This window comes from Myxocyprinus asiaticus, chromosome 41, assembly GCF_019703515.2.
Source record: "Myxocyprinus asiaticus isolate MX2 ecotype Aquarium Trade chromosome 41, UBuf_Myxa_2, whole genome shotgun sequence".
Lineage (NCBI taxonomy): Eukaryota > Metazoa > Chordata > Actinopteri > Cypriniformes > Catostomidae > Myxocyprinus > Myxocyprinus asiaticus.
This window is the reverse complement of record NC_059384.1, coordinates 18210971-18230222: the sequence shown is the minus strand read 5'-3', so window position 1 is coordinate 18230222 and position 19252 is coordinate 18210971. Positions and strand designations below refer to the sequence as shown.

The window sequence follows — 19252 nt, the reverse complement described above, 5'->3', positions numbered from 1 at the left end:
GAGTAACCGCACCACCACGAGGACCTACTAAGTAGTGGGAATTGGGCATTCCAAATTGGGAGAAAAGGGGATAAAAAAATAAAATAAAAATAGTAGATAAAACACTTGAATAATCATATTAAGATATTCTGGTGGTGGCTAAGAAGAGTCCCCTGTTCTCTTTTTAAAAGTGCTTTGAGTGTAGTGTCAGAAAAGTGATTTAAGTGTAAAATATGTAAATAAGAGTGTTGTTTATCTTCATCAAAGCACATAATATTTCCATTTCAAATGTATAATCGTATAACATAATATCAACATGAAATTAGCACGTTATGACTCCGGCTCCTGTCAGATGTTGCTAGATAGCACAAAGTTACATAATGCTTGATTTATTTATTTATTTTCTCCCTAATTTGGAATGCCCAATTCCCAATGCACAATAGGTCCTCGTGGTGGTGTAGTGACTCGACTCAATCTGGGTGGCGGAGGACAAATCTCAGTTGCCTCCACGTCTGAGACCGTCAATCCGCGCATCTTATCAAGTGGCTTGTTGAGCGCGTTACCGCAGAGAAGTAGCGCGTGTGGAAGCTTCACGCTATTCTACACGACATTTACGCACAACTCACCACACACCCCATCAAGAGCGAGAACCACATTATGGCGACCACGAGGAGGTTACCCCATTTGACTCTACCCTCCCTAGCAACCGGGCCAATTTGGTTGCTTAGGAGTCATAGCTGGAGTCACTCAGCACGCCCTGATTTGAACTCGCGACTCCAGGGGTGGTAGTCAGCGTCTTTACTTGCTGAGCTACCCAGGCTCTCTAATGCTTGATTTTAACAAATTTTTGTTTACTTTGATATGACCAGAGGTGGGTAGTAATGTGCTACATTTAAAAAAACACATTCACTGAAAGTGAATGGTGACCAAGGCTAACATTCTGTCTAAAATCTCCTTATTGTGTTGCATGGAAGAAAGAAAGTCATACGGGTTTGGAACAACATGATGATGAATGATGACAGAATTTCCATTATTAATAATAATAATAATAATAATAATAATTCAGTATATATGTTAAATGTGTATTATGTAATGGAATATAGGGGAGTTAATGTACATTGTCATTTGTGAAAGTAACGAGTTACTCACTACTTGTACTCTTTTAAGTGGATACTTTCTTACTCTTACTCAAGTAATTATTTATGTTAGCACTTTTACTTCTACTTGAGTAATTATTTTTTTAAAGTAATTGTACTTTTACAGATTTTGGCTACTCTACCCACCTCTGGATACGACAAACAATTTTGGTACTGTGGTTGTAGTCTAGTGGCAAAAGCTCTGAGCTGGCAAACCTTTGAAGTGGAGTGTTACAAAGAAAGCCATAGCACCACTGTGCCCTTGAGCAAAGCACTTACCTGCAGCTTTCTCCCGACGGGGCCTGTCTTAGAAATTAGTGTACTGTAAGTCAGTTTGAATGAAAACCATCTGCTAAGTAATGAATACCAGAGGTTATTTGCATTGTTATAATTCTTGAGATGCAAATAGACACATTTTATTTTGTTCCAAAGCTTGTAAATGTGGCTTTTGGAGACCCGAAGTTTGATAGACCATGACGTCTGAATTTAAATGGATTTGAAAAAGGAATGAAAACAGGAGTGATGCTCTGTGGAGGATAAAGGAGAGATCAAGCAACCACAGGAAAAAGCTCCTCAGCTTTTGTGGTACCTGCTGCGATTGAGAAGACACCTGCAATGATCCGTGTAGGGGCAGTCATTCAGCAGAACTGAAGCCCGAAGTCAAGCAACATTGCTATGTCCTTCCTGACACTAATAAATTCTCCCAGCAAGAAATACCATTTACAAAGCAGAAAGTACGATTGCACAAAAAAAGGCACTAGTTTTAAGAAGGCACAGTCTGCATGTCTTTTAACATTCTAAACTTTCTTCTTCAATCAAAGAGGCTGTTATTTTCCCTTTAAACCCATTTTCCCCCTTTATATTCCATGTAAAACTATTTTAAACTGTATAATATCTTCTTATTTAATTAATTAGTTATGCATGCAGTTTTTATGATGTCATGTAAATTGAGGGACAGCATATACAATTTGCACTTTTAAAGATTCATGTGTAACACAGAAGGACTGTTGTAGTTAACTGCAAAAGGCATTTAGAAATGGTATAACATTGTCCACTGTTGTCAAATTACACAACAGCATCTAAAATATATGCTTTCCCTTATACATTTATACGACTGAGCATTTTATTAGGAACACCTGTATACCTACTTACTTATCTAATCAGCCAATCATGTTGCTGCAGTGCAGTGCATAAAATCTTGCAGATACTGGTCAGGAGCTTCAGTTAATGTCCACATCAACCATCAGAATGGGGGGAAAATTTGATCTCCTGGGATTTTCAAGAGCAACAGTCTCTAGAGTTTACTCAGAATGGTGCCAAAAACAAAAAACATCCAGTGAGCGGCAGTTCTGCAGATGGAAATGGCTTGTTGATGAGAGAGGTCAACAGAGAATGGCCAGACTGGTTCGAGCTGACAGAAAGGCTGCGATAACTCAGATAACCACTCTGTACAATTGTAGTGAGAAGAATAGCATCTAAGAATGCACAACATGTCAAGGTGGATAGGCTACAACAGCAGAAGACCCTGTCGGGCACTTTATTAGGACCACAGTGTTCCCAATAAAATGCTCAGTGAGTGTACATTTTGACTTAAATCTTAATATTGACAACAAAAAAAAAGTTCATGTCCATGTTATTTGTCAGCTACCCTAATTTTTTCTTCCAATGTGACTTATTTTTTTATAGAAATGTAAGCTGATCGAGACATCAGACCAGGACCTGACAGACTTCACTAAGTGCTTGGCCATTATGGTGGAGAAGATCAAACAGCAAAAATTGCAGGTTGAACTCCAGCTGCATCTTTCTCTGTCTGTCTGTCTGTCTGTCTGTCTGTCCATCTGTCTCACTGTATCACACACCCCCATTCTGTCCCAGCTTTTTTGTGACTACATTTACTGTAAGTGATGTTTTATATCTACTAAGCTACACTGTACTCTATACTCTGTCTCACTGTCTTGTATGATTGTGATACAGGCAGCAAAATGAGTTTAAAATAATCAACAATTTAGATGACCATAAATGGATAGTTCAAAAAAGAACATTTTGTAATTATTTACTCACCTTCATGTTGTTTCAAACCCATATGCTGTTATTATTTTTCCCCCATTGACCAGACGAGTATACAGTTTTCGGGGATTGTTACAAAGCTGTTGCCTTGCAATGCCAGTTTGTTGTGGCTAAGGGCTGTCAAGCTCCAAAAATAACAAAAACACTGTTAAAGCATGATAAAAGAAGTCCATACAGCTACTTTTGACAGTCACTTTGGAACCTAAAACAGAAAATCTAGGTTTTGAGAAGTACAATACTGGTAATAACAGGTAGAAAATCAAAAATAAGAAAAAAACTGACATGTAACGATTGTGGTTTGAGGTTTTTTTTTTTTTTTTTGCCTGTTATATATAAAAGGTGAGCTCACACCTCAGTTTCAGTGTGATTTCACATCCTCCAAGAGCTGTCAGAGAGGTTTTGTATGGATAGTGAGTGTGAGTGTGTGTGTGTGTGTGTGTGTGCGTGTGTGTGTGTGTGTGTGTGTGCGTGTGCGTGTGTGTGTGTGTGTGTTTCTTCATCTCCAAGCCCTCAATCTGAGCTCCAGGCCTGTCAGACTGTCTGTTGGCACTCACTGAGCTGCCCATCACCTTAACAGTCACTCCAGAGTTTTACCAATATACAAGATTCTGACTCAATCTATATGCACTCTATTGCTTCCCTGGATCTCCCTGTTGTGTTAATATTCACATCTCTATAGCAGCACCACTTTTGTGGCTGCAGACTCTCACAAAAGTAGACACACACTTATAGAAGTGAATGAGCTTAGAGCTGATGGTCACTAAGGTAACAAGAGAGGTAATTTGCTTCTCTTTCTGTCTTTTAGTGTATAAAACATGACTAAAAACTGAGTGTTAACTCCAATCTGATTGTATCAGCCTACAGAGCACTCACGGACCACATTCACAGGCTGCCTGATTCATATTTTATACAAAAATGGCAAAAGATTTCTCAATGGCAAGCTTCAGTCTAATTGGTTGGTTTTATACAAATTCCAGGAGTCAGGGTATGCAGGTTTTTATTGGTCTGCTGGGGGAAAAACTCGTTTTTCAAGGTACCAAGCTGCTTCAAAGAGCACTTCCAAGGTAGAACTAGTTGCTAGATTTTGCTGGAAGGATTATAGCAAAGTCTTCTTCACCGAAAGTTATTCACAGTTTCGTTTGAAGCATTTAGTATTAAGTAGACAAGTAGCAAAACTGTGTATTTTTTGTATTTAGAGTTACAGTATTTTCGTTAAATAATCGGTACCACTTCTGGATGGATGAAAATTCTGACCACAAAATCTAAACACATTTTCCTATAATTTCTTTGGTATTATCTGTACAACTGTTTGTGCAGACTGCTGCACCTTTATTTCAGTTTTATTGCATGCAGGTCTGTTATTGTGGTATCATCGATTTCAGATTTACCCACCTCTTAAATATCACATAAATAAAAACTGTGGTTGGTTGTTTTACAAGTTGGTCAAATGGCCCCTTGCTGGCTAATTGTGAGGTTCTTTGCTAGAATAAGCAACAAAGTGGATCTCATTTATACATATAATTAAACGTTTGGCTCTGAAAGACTATCAGTCTGGTTCTCCAAGTCTTGTTTAGACCCCAGAATTGTCCTGCCATCATGAGAAAAGTGTGACCTATTGGTCACAGATATCATTTGCAGGGAGACTTTGTTAATGTGAAGATCACCTCCAAATCAATTTATTATACAAGCAAATAATAATTTCTGCTTTACTCTTTAAAAAAGTTTTGCAATCAGGCCACATAATTACAGAGGCAATGCAAAATGAACAATTTATGTGTCAGATGTCTCATAAAGTCGCTATTTAAACAAGTGAGTGGGGGCCGGCTGTGAAGTGTTGATTACCCTCTGTGCATTTTAAAGAGGTTTTTTGTCACGTAGAGTTGTTGGATCACACAGGGTGATGGGTACATTGCAGCAGTCAGACAAATAGTCCCAGGAGCAAATATTAAAGACATTCTGCCAAGTCAACGTTTTCCTGTCCGCACTGTTCCCTCTGAATACTTTCCATAATGTATGGCTCTGTTGTTTGGTGAGGACAGACATATTTCTGAGGCTGCAGTGGGTATGGAAGAGATACGGTGTAATTTTACAACAGTACTTCTAGAACATTTATCCTAGTGTCACATAAAGAGATCATCCATTGCTCCCACAATCAAATCCTTTGTCCATTTCTTAATTCATTCATTTGTTTGTTTTTTGTTTGTTTCTTTGTTCATTACAACACTTGTTTATTCATCTGATAGTTTGTTTAATAGTTTGCTTGATTGTTTGTTCAATGTAGTAATTAATTCATTTGTTCATTCATTTGTTTGTTCTGTTATTTGTTTGTTAGTTCTATCGATTGTTTGTTCATTTGTTTGTTTGTCCATTTGTTAATTCGTTAAAAAAAAAAAAAAAATTCATCACTTGTTTGTTCATGTTAGTTTATTTGTTTGCTTAAGCCATCTGTCCATCTGTTTGTTCATTTTATTGATTCATTCCTTTATTCATTCATTTGTTTGTTGTATTATTTGTTTGTTAGTTCTATCGATTGTTTGTTCGTTTGTTTGTCCATTTGTTCAGTCATTCATTTTCCTTTCTTTTTTCATTCCATCATTTGTTTATTCATCTGTTAGTTTGTTTATTTGTTTGCTTGGTTGTTTTTAGCCATTGGTCCATCTGTTTGTTCAATTTATTAATTCATTCTTTTGTTCATTAATTATCACTTGTTTATTCATCTGTATGTTTGCTTGTTTGTTTTTGGGCGTCCGTCCTCCTGTTCATCTATTTATCAATTTATTCCTTTACTTATTAATTTGCTTGTTTTTTTTTCTGTTATTACTTGTTTTTGCATTCTGTTGTTTGTTTTTCATTTGTCCAATTGTTCACACGTTCATTAGTTTTTTGTTTGTTTTTTTTGTTTGTTTTTTTGTTTATTCTATCACTTGTTCATTATTCTGTTTGTTTGTTTGCTTGCTTGTTTGTTTTTGGCCAGCTGTCCATTTATAATTTTTTTTAATTCATCCTTTTGTTCATTAATTTGTTTGTTCTATGATTTGTTTGTTCATTTGTCCATTTGTTCATTCATCAGTTTATAGTTTTTTGTTTGTTTACTTGTTCGTTCACTTGCTTGTTTGTTTTTGGCTGTCTGTCTGTCTGTGTGTTTGTTCATCACTATATTAATTCATTTCTTTTGTTGATTAATTTGTTTGTTCTGTTATTAGATTGTTTGTCTGTTGATTTGCTTGTTTGTCCATTCGTTCATTAATTAATTTGTTTGTTTATGCTTTAGATTGTTTGTTCATCTGTTTATTTGTATGTTTGCTTGTTTTGTTTTTTCTTTCCTTTTTCCATTCATTTCTTCATTCATTCACGCACCTCTGATCTTTTTGTAGGTGAACACCATAGTCACACTGGGTGGACTTGCAGGCCGCTTTGACCAGATCATGGCCACAGTGGAGACCCTGTTTCATGCCCAGAAGATGACCGATCTCCCTGTGGTAGTTCTGCAAGGCTGTTCTTTGGCCTACCTCCTTCGAGATGTAAACATTTCTCTCTCATTAGTATGTGCTAATCGGTGTTTATACTTGTGTGCTGTTGATACCCTGATCGCAGCCCTTAATGCTCAATCGTGATATTAAGCAATTGTCAACTGCAGATGCACTTCTCTGCCTTCATTGTGTTTTTGCGCTTTTAAAAGGTCAGAGCTCTGAATTATAGGCAACTTTGAACTCTGCAAATATATCTTTTGGAATTAATCTTAAAATTGCTAGATGTTTATATTTGAGCAAGTACAACATCATGATTGTGAGTGTGAAATTGCTCTATACAAAAGTACTATAAATGATGAATAAATTAATATTTAGTGACTTACATTTTAGACACAGCATGGCCAGTTATTTTGTCTGTTTTTACGCAGCAAACGGAAAAAGTTCCAAACAAAGCCAAAGCAGGATCAACCGTTGTGTGTCGCCAAACAGCACACACCTTTTCAGCCTGACTGGAATTCCAAGAACACAGAGTGATACAAATACAATGTAGCATCACAGAGTCTGTATTTTTTGTTTTTTACAGTCTGACTGTGCATTGGGCCAGTGCTATTCAGTTTGAATAAAGAGTGGCAAGGCATTCTAATTGTGTACAACTAAATAGACTCAGCCTTAAAGAATTACTTTTGCTGCATTACCTTGTTGTCTGTATAAGAACATTTGATGAACCTCTGAAGCTCAAAGAAAATCTAAGACATTGAGATGACTCTGAAAAACTTAATCTATTGTTGAGGTGGGCCATAAATTATAATGAGTGAATCTCAATCTATATAAAGATGGCCTTGACTGGTTTAGTCCTCATAAAGCAGACTTATAACACATTAATTCAGTCCTCTCTCTTTGCGGTAGTTAACCGTGCATTTATGACTTCTCAGAGGCAGATCAGATATTTTTTGGAACTGGCGAACTTCTAAGTTTGCCACAACTTAGATTTAGATTAAAATAAAAATGTCAGCAGTTGTATTAAGTGTCTAACTTTGTGCTGATTGTGGTAAATGATAATTAGATCTTGCAGAATAGTTCTGGGCAGTTTTTGAGAGCAAATTTGGAAGCCTCATCATCTACCATCTTGCTTTTAAAACAGTGTGTGCGTGTGCGTGTGCGTGTGTGTGTGTGTGTGTGTGTGTGTGTGTGTGTGTGTGTGTGTCTGTACGTAGGCAATAAACATACCACTTTAGAAAAGTGCTAATTGAAATTTCACAATATTGGGCCTGCCTGTTTCTTGTGAAAGAGAGCTGAGAACCGTATTGCAAATGGTAGGATTCCAAATGCCAATGTCTCTACAGATGGGAAAGTTTTAAAATTTCAGACTTTCTGACAGGTAATTCCTCTAGATCTGCAGTATGGGGCCATTCCTGTGTATTTGGGGTCTCTTACTGCATTACTGTGTTTGTTTATCAGAAACTACCAGTTTCCATTCTGGTCCAGACAGGTTTAAGATGGTGTGTGCTGATTTGGTGCTGAGGAGATGTATTTTTAAGTTATCAGCTTGGCTCATAAATATTAATTAGATTATGTCAGTTGACTGATTTCAGGTACTGTAAGTGGGTGCTAGCCATAGTCTTTTGCAGAGACTTCTGCTTTGTCTTAAAGTCATTGTTTTAAATGGCCAGCTACTTTTCATCTTCTTCTTCATGGCCAAGCAAAAGAAAACTCAAATATAATGATTTAATTCCCAAAAAGTGATTGGGGTAGACATTGTTTTTTTTCTTAAAAATGTCTTTAAAAGCTGGACGACCAGTGTAGTGTTGCTGTTGAAACTATTTTAGAAGCCTGGTTGAGGATACCAGCATACCAACATCCAAAACACATGTGCCAGTGACCAGCCATTATGGTCCTTTCATCAATTATGGTCCTAGATATCAATATGGAATGGTCTTCATAGGCCACACCTCTTAAAATGCAGTCTAGGTGGTAGCTCACTAGTTTTTGGATCAGAGTTCCTATGACTCTCTCACACTCATTCTCCTGTTCTCTCTCTCTCTCACACACACACACTCACAGGGCAGACAGCACCGGCTGAACGTGAACACTGGCTTAGAGGGTAAATGGTGTAGTCTCATTCCTGTGGGCAGCGCTTGTCTTACCACCACTTCTGGGCTCAAATGGAACTTGGGTGAGTTGCATGCCCGTAGGCCACAGGTCTGTCCACCCACACACAAACACACACACAAAGACATACACTGAGCTCCCCGAGGACCATCTTCCAGCCAGTACCATCTCTGTGCCCCATTTGCATGGCCCTGTCCTAGATAGGAGACATATATTACCCCTGACAGCTCAAATCTCTGGAAAACTCTGGCCGATGTTTCAGCTGATTCAGTTTGTCAAGCCTAGATTTAGAAAGAGCTCACATTTACATCATTTTATTTTAGCTTCTCTACAGCATTTGCGCTTGAATTGTTGATTTTGTTGTATAAACCCAATATTTTCACCAGGGATGGTCCATTGAGAGTGAGTTTTTACAGATTAAACAAAAGACAAGCAACAAATAAGAAAAACAGTTTGGGGACATTGGTGTTGAATGGTGCAATAGACATACTGCACGGTGCAATTCATCTTTACTTTAAACTTTAGACAGTTTTTCCCCCTTGTTGAATTATATAATGGAACGTGGAAACTTATATGCTTTTCAGAGATTAAAGGTGAAGTGTGTAATTTCTGCACCACTAGCGTCACCAAACGGAATTGCAAAAATGTTTTCGAACAGGTTTCCTGAACACTTCCCTCTGGTCTGCCAATGATTGCCATTAAAATTGAATGAAGCGTTGGTTATCTAAATGTTTGTCTTTACTGTATTGGTTCCTTACTCTCCTCTGGTACACTTTGGAAGGTTGGAGCCCTGCGTGGGTGAAAGTGGGCCACCTCCTACATGCATTAAATGTTAAAGGTGTGCCAAAGTGATTACTCTGACTGAAGACATTAGAAGGAATAGTAATGTATGTTTCCCAACTGTTTGCCTTTGTTCTGCTAATGCGTGCTGTCACCGAGAATAATCTCCGGCAAGCTTTTGCGGAGGCTGAGGCTCGCTGTGAAAAATACATGGCTTGATCACATCCAGGAGGCAAAGGCAACCTACCCCGCCCCTTATTAAATCCTGCAGAGGGCACAGGTGCTGTTGTTGTAGTGGGACTGAAGTGACAGAGACATGACTGAGAAGCTTAGCCTTATTGTATCTACTGCTTGTGGTCTCTGCTGAAGGTGAAAAGCTTAACCTGATCTTGAGGGCTTAGGAATGTGCCCTTTGACCTGCATTTCTGAATAAACTTATATTGAATAGACTACATTTTGGAATCTGATTGAGCCTGTGTTGCTGCATCAGGCTGGTCAGGATTCTCAAACAAATTGAGTAATCTTCTGATAGCACCACAGAGCCACTGTGTTTACACTTTTTGGGGAATTGAACCCACAGTACAAATTGTTTACTTGTGTCTGTGCATATTAAAATGGGATAGGCGAAGGTATATAAAAAAGTTACTTTTAATAAAGAATTAGCCAAATGCTGGCTTTACAATTCAGTTATTCAATATTTTACTACAGTACTGAATTAATAGACTTTAATTAAAGGGATAGTTAACCAAAAAAGAAAATTCTCTCATTATTTACTCACTTTCAGACCATCCCAGATCTGAATGACTTTCTTTCTACTGCTGAACACAAACGAAGATCTTTAGAAGAATATTTCAGCTCTGTAGGTCCATACAAAGCAAGTGAATGGTGATCAGACATTTCAAGCTCCAAACATCACATGAAGGCAACATAAAAGTAATATATAAAACTCCAGTGGTTTAATAAATGTCTTCTGAAGCGATGCAATCCCTTTGGGTGAGAAACAGATCAATATTTCAAACCTTTTTTTACTATAAATCTCCACTTTCACTTTCAGAATATGAAAGTGGAGATTTGTAGTAAAAAAGGACTTAAATATTGATCTGTTTCTCACCCAAAGGGATTGCATCGCTTCAGAAGACATTTATTAAACCACTGGAGTCAAATGGATTATTTTTATGTTGCCTTCATGTGATGTTTGGAGCTTGAAAGCTCTGGTCACCATTCACTTGCATTGTATGGGCCTACAGAGCTGAAATATTCTTCTAAAAATCTTTGTGATCTGCAGAAGAAAGAAATTTATACACCTCTGGGATGCATGAAGGTGAGTAAATGATGAGAGAATTTTCCTTTTTGGGTGAACTATCACTTTAAGCATGTATTTTAGTGACTCACATTTAGATAACATTCATGCATTATGTACTTATGATGGCCACTAGCTAGCAGATGGTATTCTCCCGACTATACATCAGCTGCAAAAATCCTTTTTTCCATTGTGTTAGAGGTAAATTGATTGTATTTAAAACTTAAAGTGTATTAAATATATACAATTTGAATATAAATAAATTGCCATTCATCAAAGTGAGATAGCTTTATAAAAGCTGCATGACAACTGAGATGGCACTAAGCCTCATATGCACTTAGAAAAACAACAAGTAATAAACATAAAAATTATATAGTGCGTATTCATCACATCTCTTGATTCTGTGTTTATTAGTCTTGTTGTGTCTCATTACACAGCTTTTGCCCAGACTCCCTTGAGCGTAATAATGAGAGAGGGTTAGACAAAAACATATTCTGAGAGAAACAATATAATAATCAGTTTTCTAATTTAATGTATGAGTTTAAATAATTCTTCCTTTCGTGTTTTGAAAAATATCTTCTAGGCTGGTCAGTTTGGCCGGTTTTGGGGGTTTTGTTCATGTTTAAGCTGGCCATGCTGGGAGACCAGCTAAACCAAGACACATATCAGAAATGAGTCGCCTTTATTTTCATTTAAACAGATTATACGTTTTTTTTAATTTTCAAATTTGAAATCCCATTTTAGTTGTTCACTCTGGATAACTCATAATGAATGAGCTTTCTTAAACATTAATGTCTATCTGTTTATCCTTTGAACAAAGTTGGAGGATGATGTTTAGAAACATTGCAGAGTTCAACTTGTGAATAAATGATCTAAGCAAATCCTGAATGTTACACAAGGTTGTTCATTCAGAGACAGGCTGCTGTTTCCATTGTTAGAATGTAAGCGTGAAAACTGCATTCAACTCTGGAACTGGCATTAGCTATAATAAGTGCACATTCACAGTACAAATAAAATCTGGAAACTGACATCACTGCTGGCAACTTATTTGCATTCCTTCAGAAACGCACAGAAAAATTGTTAATTTTCTTGCACCATTTAAGCTGTGTAGAGCCAAGCTTAATTATCCCCAATATTACATGGATTATTCATGACCACAGATTTATTTACTTAAACGCTTGTGAATGTTTCCAGATAACATTTGCTGGAGTATATGAGTTTTGCGCATCAGCGCTCACAGTAGCCTGAGTCTGATGTACATTTATACTCAGCGTGAAAAGATTTCCACATGGTCTCACTGGAGTTATTCCATCCACTATTTCCTCTTGGAAAACAGACCTGTCAGATTCTTAACCTGAAGTTATTTAGCACCAGTAGCTAGATCACACTATAACCGTAATAAACAGCGCTTATACACACACGTAAGACATAGCAGATGTATGTAAGATAAGAAGAGGTCCAGAGTACCTGCGAAATCAAACCTTTGGGAATACAATAATGTTTGTAGAATGGAAAAGATGCCAGACTGGGGGTAGGCATGTCTGTAGTTCGAAACCGTGCATTAGAGTTATTTGAGATAACAAGCCCACCAAATATTCAGCTACAGTAAGGGAATAACTGCTGTTTTCCCAGGAACTGTTGGCCTATTCCAAATCATTTTAGTCCATTTTATTTCAATAAGTCCATAGCTACTAAATCACACACAGGATCCACATATACAGTTGTGCTCAAAAGTTTGCATACCCTGTTAGAAATTGTGAAATTTTGGCATTGATTTTGAAAATATGACTGATCATGCAAAAAAACTGTCTTTTATTTAAGGATAGTGATCATATGAAGCCATTGATTATCACATAGTTGTTTGGCTCCTTTTTAAATCATAATGATAACAGAAACCACCCAAATGGCTCTGATCAAAAGTTTACATACCCTTGAATGTTTGGCCTTGTTACAGACACACAAGGTGACACACATAGGTTTAAATGGCAATTAAAGGTTAACTTCCCACACCTGTGGCTTTTTAAATTGCAATTAGTGTCTGTGTATAAATAGTCAATAGTTTGTTAGCTCTCATGTGGATGCACTGAGTATGCTAGATACTGAGCCATGGGGAGCAAAAAATAACTGTCAAAAGACCTGCGTAACAAGGTAATGGAACTTTATAAAGATGGAAAAGGATATAAAAAGATATCCAAAGCCTTGAAAATGCCAGTCAGTACTGTTCAATCACTTATTAAGAAGTGGAAAATTCTGGGATCTCTTGATACCAAGCCAAGGTCAGGAAGACCAAGAAAGATTTCAGCCACAACTGCCAGAAGAATTGTTCGGGATACAAAGAAAAACCCACAGGTAACCTCAGGAGAAATACAGGCTGCTCTGGAAAAAGACAGTGTTGACATGCCTCACAGCTTCTGGCACACTGTAATTTGGAGTGACGAGACCAAAATAGAGCTTTATGGTCACAACCATAAGCGCTATGTTTGGAGAGGGGTCAACAAGGCCTATAGTGAAAAGAATATCATCCCCAATGTGAAGCATGGTGGTGGCTCACTGATGTTTTGGGGGGGGGGGGCGGGGAGCTCTAAAGGCACGGGGAATCTTGTGAAAATTGATGACAAGATGAATGCAGCATGTTATCAGAAAATACTGGCAGGCAATTTGCATTCTTCTGCATGAAAGCTGTGCATGGGACACTCTTGGACTGTCCTGAACGGCAATGACCCTAAGCACAAGGCCAAGTTGACCCTCCAGTGGTTACAGCAGAAAAAGGTGAAGGTTCTGGAGTGGCCATCACAGTCTCCTGACCTTAATATCATCGAGCCACTCTGGGGAGATCTCAAACGTGCGGTTCATGCAAAACAACCAAAGACTTTGCATGACCTGGAGTCATTTTGCCAAGACGAATGGGCAGCTATACCACCAGCAAGAATTTGGGGCCTCATAGACAACTATTACAAAAGACTGCATGCTGTCATTGATGCTAAAGGGGGCAATACACAGTATTAAGGACTAAGGGTATGCAGACTTTTGAACAGGGGTCATTTCATTTTTTTATTTGTTGCCATGTTTTGTTTTATGATTGTGCCATTCTGTTATAACCTACAGTTGAATATGAATCCCATAAGAAATAAAAGAAATGTGTTTTGCCTGCTCACTCATGTTTTCTTTAAAAATGGTACATATATTACCAGTTTTCCAAGGGTATGTAAACTTTTGACCACAACTATATGCTGTAAATCTAATTATTAATTAAATTACAAATATAATTGTTGCTTTAAAAAAAAATTGGTTGATGACAATATTGTAATTTCAAAATTTTATGGAAAGTGATTCATATTCTACCGTTGGAATTAATAAAAAAAATAAATAAATACAATGTCAAATGTATACATTAATAGTAAAAAGTGTTTGACTTCAAACATTGTGCAAAGTTTTAATATAACATTTGATATTTTTTATTATTCGAACAGTAATGTAAATTGCAATGAAACAAATAAACACTCCTAAAAATAAATAAAAAACTATTTCTTGTTGTTGTTTTGTTTTGTTTTTCAAATACAACCAAATAGTTTAGCTTTTTGTAACACACCTTTATTTTATCTGAATGAAAAAGTGATCCTCAAAAATGCACTACTGGTTAACAAAATTTCTGCTGAATATTGACCACCCCTATATGCAGTGAACCATATGAAATTATTTGAAAGCAATTCTTAAAGAGATTTAGTTTTACAAATAGATTTTTCTTGAGAGAATGGAAACAGATCTGTTGTAAATGAACCATTGATTTTAGAGCTTTTAGCTGTAGTGTTGTTTCCTAGTCGACATCAGGGTTATAACCTCATTGTGGCACTCCAACCATTTGATTGAGCTTCTGTGAGGGATCAGAAGAACATTTATAGCCACACTGGGATATTGCCTTACTCTTCATCTGCACATCTGCTGATGATGGCACTTGCAGCAGAAGCCCTGCTAACTTCAAATTAAGGCACATTCAGTGCAAAGCAATACAGTAGAGACCCTTCAGCTCTAATAGTCATGGTTCCTGGTAATACAAATGCAGTCATTGGTGCTTATTGGATACGAGTTTTGTGTCAGTTGAAAAGCTGGTTTTGTGCAAGAGATGACATTGAAAGCAGTGGCTTCCCAAAGGTTATGGTTAATTCATTAAAGGCTGTTTAATGGACACCTGCTGTGGCCCCAAGTGATTTAGCACCTCAAACTCTCATTCTTGGTAATAGTGGCAGAATGGGATGACTTTACGGCCCATTACTATTCTGTTCCCTTGATACTGAGCTGTAGGGTAGACATCAAGGCTAAATATTAAAGTTAGTCATCAGACCTGGGAAAGAGCTGCATTCCGAGAGGGTAATCACGTCATAATTTAGATTTCTGACAAGAACTCCATAGAGCACTTAATGCGAGTTCTGTTAGTACCTGGAGAGGCCATATAAAAATGTATATCAGCTTGGTCATCTAATGTTACATGTCCTGTCCTGTTCTATAAGTTCACTTTGATGAGCCTTTGTAATGGATGAAGTTGATGCACCTACAGATAAATAAAACGAAAGTATGTTCATGCAGTAGTCGCTATGCATTTTTAGTTTTGAAAGTCACATGGCAGGTAGACTCGCATAGCCAAACCTTTAAATTAATAGCATACAGGGTGGTCAACATTGAAGCTTATTCTTGCCGAAAACCAGAATTCAGACGGAATGCGTTCTAGCTCAAAAAAAGCTAGATGCAGCGCAACACATATGACAGAATGCAGGTGTCTAAAACCTTGACGTTCTTAAAAGTTGACATTCTTTTTTTTTTTTTTTTTAACCTGACACAGTGTTTAAAGAAGTGTAGCACTCCTGTGAAAGACGTTGAAAAACAGCTGAAAGCAGTGCAACAGTCTAAGACACCCATCTAGTGCATTTTTACAGAGAAAAACAATGGAAAAAGACCACAAAACGCATTCGATGTCAACGGTTTGTTAGACAGGAAGAGACCATCTGACCAACATAAAGCAACCAACTACAGTTTTTGTTTTGTTTTTATGTGGTGTTTAGGGGATTATTTATCTGAAATAGAAATGGACCGGAGTAAAAAAAAAAAAAAGAAAAAAAAAAGAAAAGAGATAATCAGTGGCATGGCAGAAAATACAGGGAAAAAAGTGGTAGTTGTGTTTAGACTAACTTTATATAGACTTTCACTGAAATAATTCCAAATATACAGTTCTGCTCATGGATTTCTAGTTAATTCACATCTAAGTGCCTCAAACAAAACAGAGTATCTTTCAAACATTTGATGCAACTAACCTGACAAACTTTGACAAATCCATTGATTAGATCTTCCTAACAAACAGGGAATATCATTAAACATTACTTTGTTTCCAGGTGAACTGAAAAAACCTAAATGCCCTTACTTCTGGAAGCTGCACAAAGTCAGCCAATCAGGAAGTACTTTCCAGTTTTGTGAGCAATATGCATCAGACAGTCAGCGAATGGACTCTTGACAGTTCATAAGCGACTCTACATGGCAGGCTATGAGTTTGACTGTTGTTTTGTCACGGTTTCTTTATTCAGTGTCCTTTTCAAACTGTCTGGCACATTGTAACTTATGCTAATCACACAGTTAGCCCATGCTGCTAACTCTCCGTTGACATTGTTAGGTTGTTTTTTTGTGTTTGTATGTTTGTTGAGGGAGGGTCATATCTATGGGTATTGGAAGTAGAAAACTGAGGTATGCTGACAGTCTTCCTTCTGTTCATGTGAATCTTTAAAGGACATCATGCTGTTCTTCTCAGAATGCCTCAGCGTGAGTTTGTGTAACTGATAGTTTTTAGAGAATGGGCAAAGCTTGACATTTTGATAATTTGAAAGCTAATGCCACTTAATACAGGGCTGGTGAGTGGATGGTCGACCATCCATCCAGAGATGTACATTTCAGATAAAAGCTTTTGCCAGTCATGTATCGTCATAGGACTGAGATTCGGATTAAAGACATTTGTCAATTTTTAGTGTCTAATTTTAATATAACAATGCTTTCCAGGCTCTTTGGTGAGAATAGTGTTACTTTCTTACTTTCCCATCCTTCATTCTGCTTCCTTTGCACCAATTGTTTTATTTGTAAATTAAAGGCCTTCTTAGACTAACTGCCCTTCCGAAAATGTACTATGGTGGTACCATGGTATCATTGGTGTGATAAAATCTGGAACCCTCTATATAAATAAACCATTCATTATCAGAAGTAACCCAGATGTAAGCAATTAGCTTTCATTATAAATTCAGTGCATCATCAAGCCCACTTGCGGTGAACACAACAGGTGGAAAGAGACAAATAAATAAATGAATAAGAGAGAGGCTTTCAAATTTAGCTAAAATATTGGAGTCTGCATTATTGAAGGATCTCAAAACAAGTGAATGACTGAACGACAAGGCCAAGTATAAATTTACCATAATGATATAGCAGAGGTTGGAGTTCCTCTACACACAAGTGAACAGATATTAGATGGAATGGGGGTTTTCATTAGTTTACATGAATTTAATGTCATTTGGTGATATTGGCCATAGTCTGCAGATAGCACTGCATAATTTGTGCCATTTGTTTCCTATATTGACAAATGTGGGGTTGGTGATTGGAAAGATTATGACACCTCACTAATTCTCAAGACTATTTTAAGATAATAGGGTATTTCAACAAGATACATGATAAATATGATGATGATAAATCTTCATATATCCTTTATTGTCCTACTGTAATAAAACAGGTTTGATCAAAATTAATTTATACATCCTTCTCCTTGGAAAATTCCTGTTTTGGGTACAGTGAGGGTATCAGACGGTAATAACATGATACTTAATATATAGGCTACTGTGGTACTGCATTATTACTATATACACATAACATTTATTTATGTGGTAATTCAAAGAAAACTATTGTATTATCATGGTGTTATCATGTCCAAAAAACATGGAATTACCATGGTTTTTGCTAGTGTGGTTATACATACAGATGCTAGACTACTAAGTAAAGTCGTAGTCTATAAGTACTACTAGTCTTAGTAAAGTAGTAGCTAAATCAATGCACTGTATTAACAAATAGCATTTGGAAACTTAATAAAGAGCTTTATCATGCTGTCTTTTTTAATATAATATATGTTGTTTCTTGATTGTCCCATTAGGACATAGGAATATGTGAAATAGGAGAAAGAGACATTCTTTGTTCTATAACCTTTAAAATTCTTGTTTATCCCATGCTGTCCTCTACACAAATGCAAACAGTAGTGGTTTTCTCTTTGTTAGTAATGTAAGGCCTTGAAGGTGGGTGGGCCAGATTGTTATTCATAGTTTTATAACATACCTCCAGATTCCATTTTGATTTGGGTTTGCTGTATGAAATATCTGGTATGTCCTCCAGACTGAAGTAGTCTTACTATCCATTAAGATGTATTACCATAACCCACTCAGCGGGATGACAGAAATAGCTGTTGGTGGTGTGTTTTTACAGAATATTGGCCAGTCTGAATATTTATTGTGATTACTATGGTTAAAGTGCGGCATTTATAGCTTTGCTGTCAGATTTCAGTTATTGCCTAAAGATCTCTGAAGGACAGATGCTTTTTAATGTGCTTTTTCTTTGCAGACGAAAGGACAGCATTTCTATCTTTTGTGTTTATTCACTCTTTCTCTCTTCTTTGACTTGCTCTTTTTAGCTCCCTCTCCTCCTACTCTCTCTCTCTCTCTCTCTCTCTCTCTCTCTCTCTCTCTCTCTTTGTTTTGTTTCCTTATCTAATCCCATAGACACACAGTCATTGGGATTGACAACCATATTTACTAACAAGTGTGACTCTCGAATCGTCCTGTTCATACATCTTACAGTAGCAGCTTGAATACTGTCTGTATAAACAAATAACTGAATAGCCATGAATGCCTGTAACCATATTGGCAGTGGCCAAAGTACATATCAAAGACACCAATTTCCATAACATCAGAAAATCTTATCACAGTTGACCCAATGTTATGTAACAAATGATTCCAATCATGCTGCAAGTTCATTAATAAATCTTAATTAACCAACAAAAGGTTCTAATAGTTTTGCACCATTTACACTCAGTTATTACCGTATTCTTTTGCTGTATGAACATAGCCTCTTTTTCCATCACTCTCTCTTTTGGTTTTATTTCCTTAGTTTCCATCAGCTTCAAAGGAGAGAATAAAAAATGTCTGAGGGGGAGGTTCTTTAATGAATAATAAAGTGAATTTAAACTCAAGTCCTCTCACAGCATTTACAGCATTTCTATGACTAGAGCCCCATTCTCTCATTGCTTGAGCTGCTGTATGCAGCAGTTAATCTCTGACCCCTTGCAGAGCAGAAAACATGTAGATTGTAGGTTGGAAGTCATGAAGCTCATTGGTGTAGAATAA

General features: G+C 37.0%; 1 protein-coding gene across 2 annotated transcripts in view; it reads left to right on the top strand.

Annotated features, from left to right (window-relative positions):
- Positions 1-19252, top strand: part of tpk1 (thiamin pyrophosphokinase 1) — a 73279-nt gene that overhangs the window by 38612 nt on the left and 15415 nt on the right. For both annotated transcript variants that reach the window (XM_051681976.1, XM_051681975.1), the window contains exons 6-8: positions 2802-2897; positions 6557-6703; positions 8714-8825. In XM_051681976.1, the coding sequence (XP_051537936.1) occupies positions 2802-2897; positions 6557-6703; positions 8714-8825 (355 nt within the window). The remainder of the gene's footprint in view (positions 1-2801; positions 2898-6556; positions 6704-8713; positions 8826-19252) is intronic.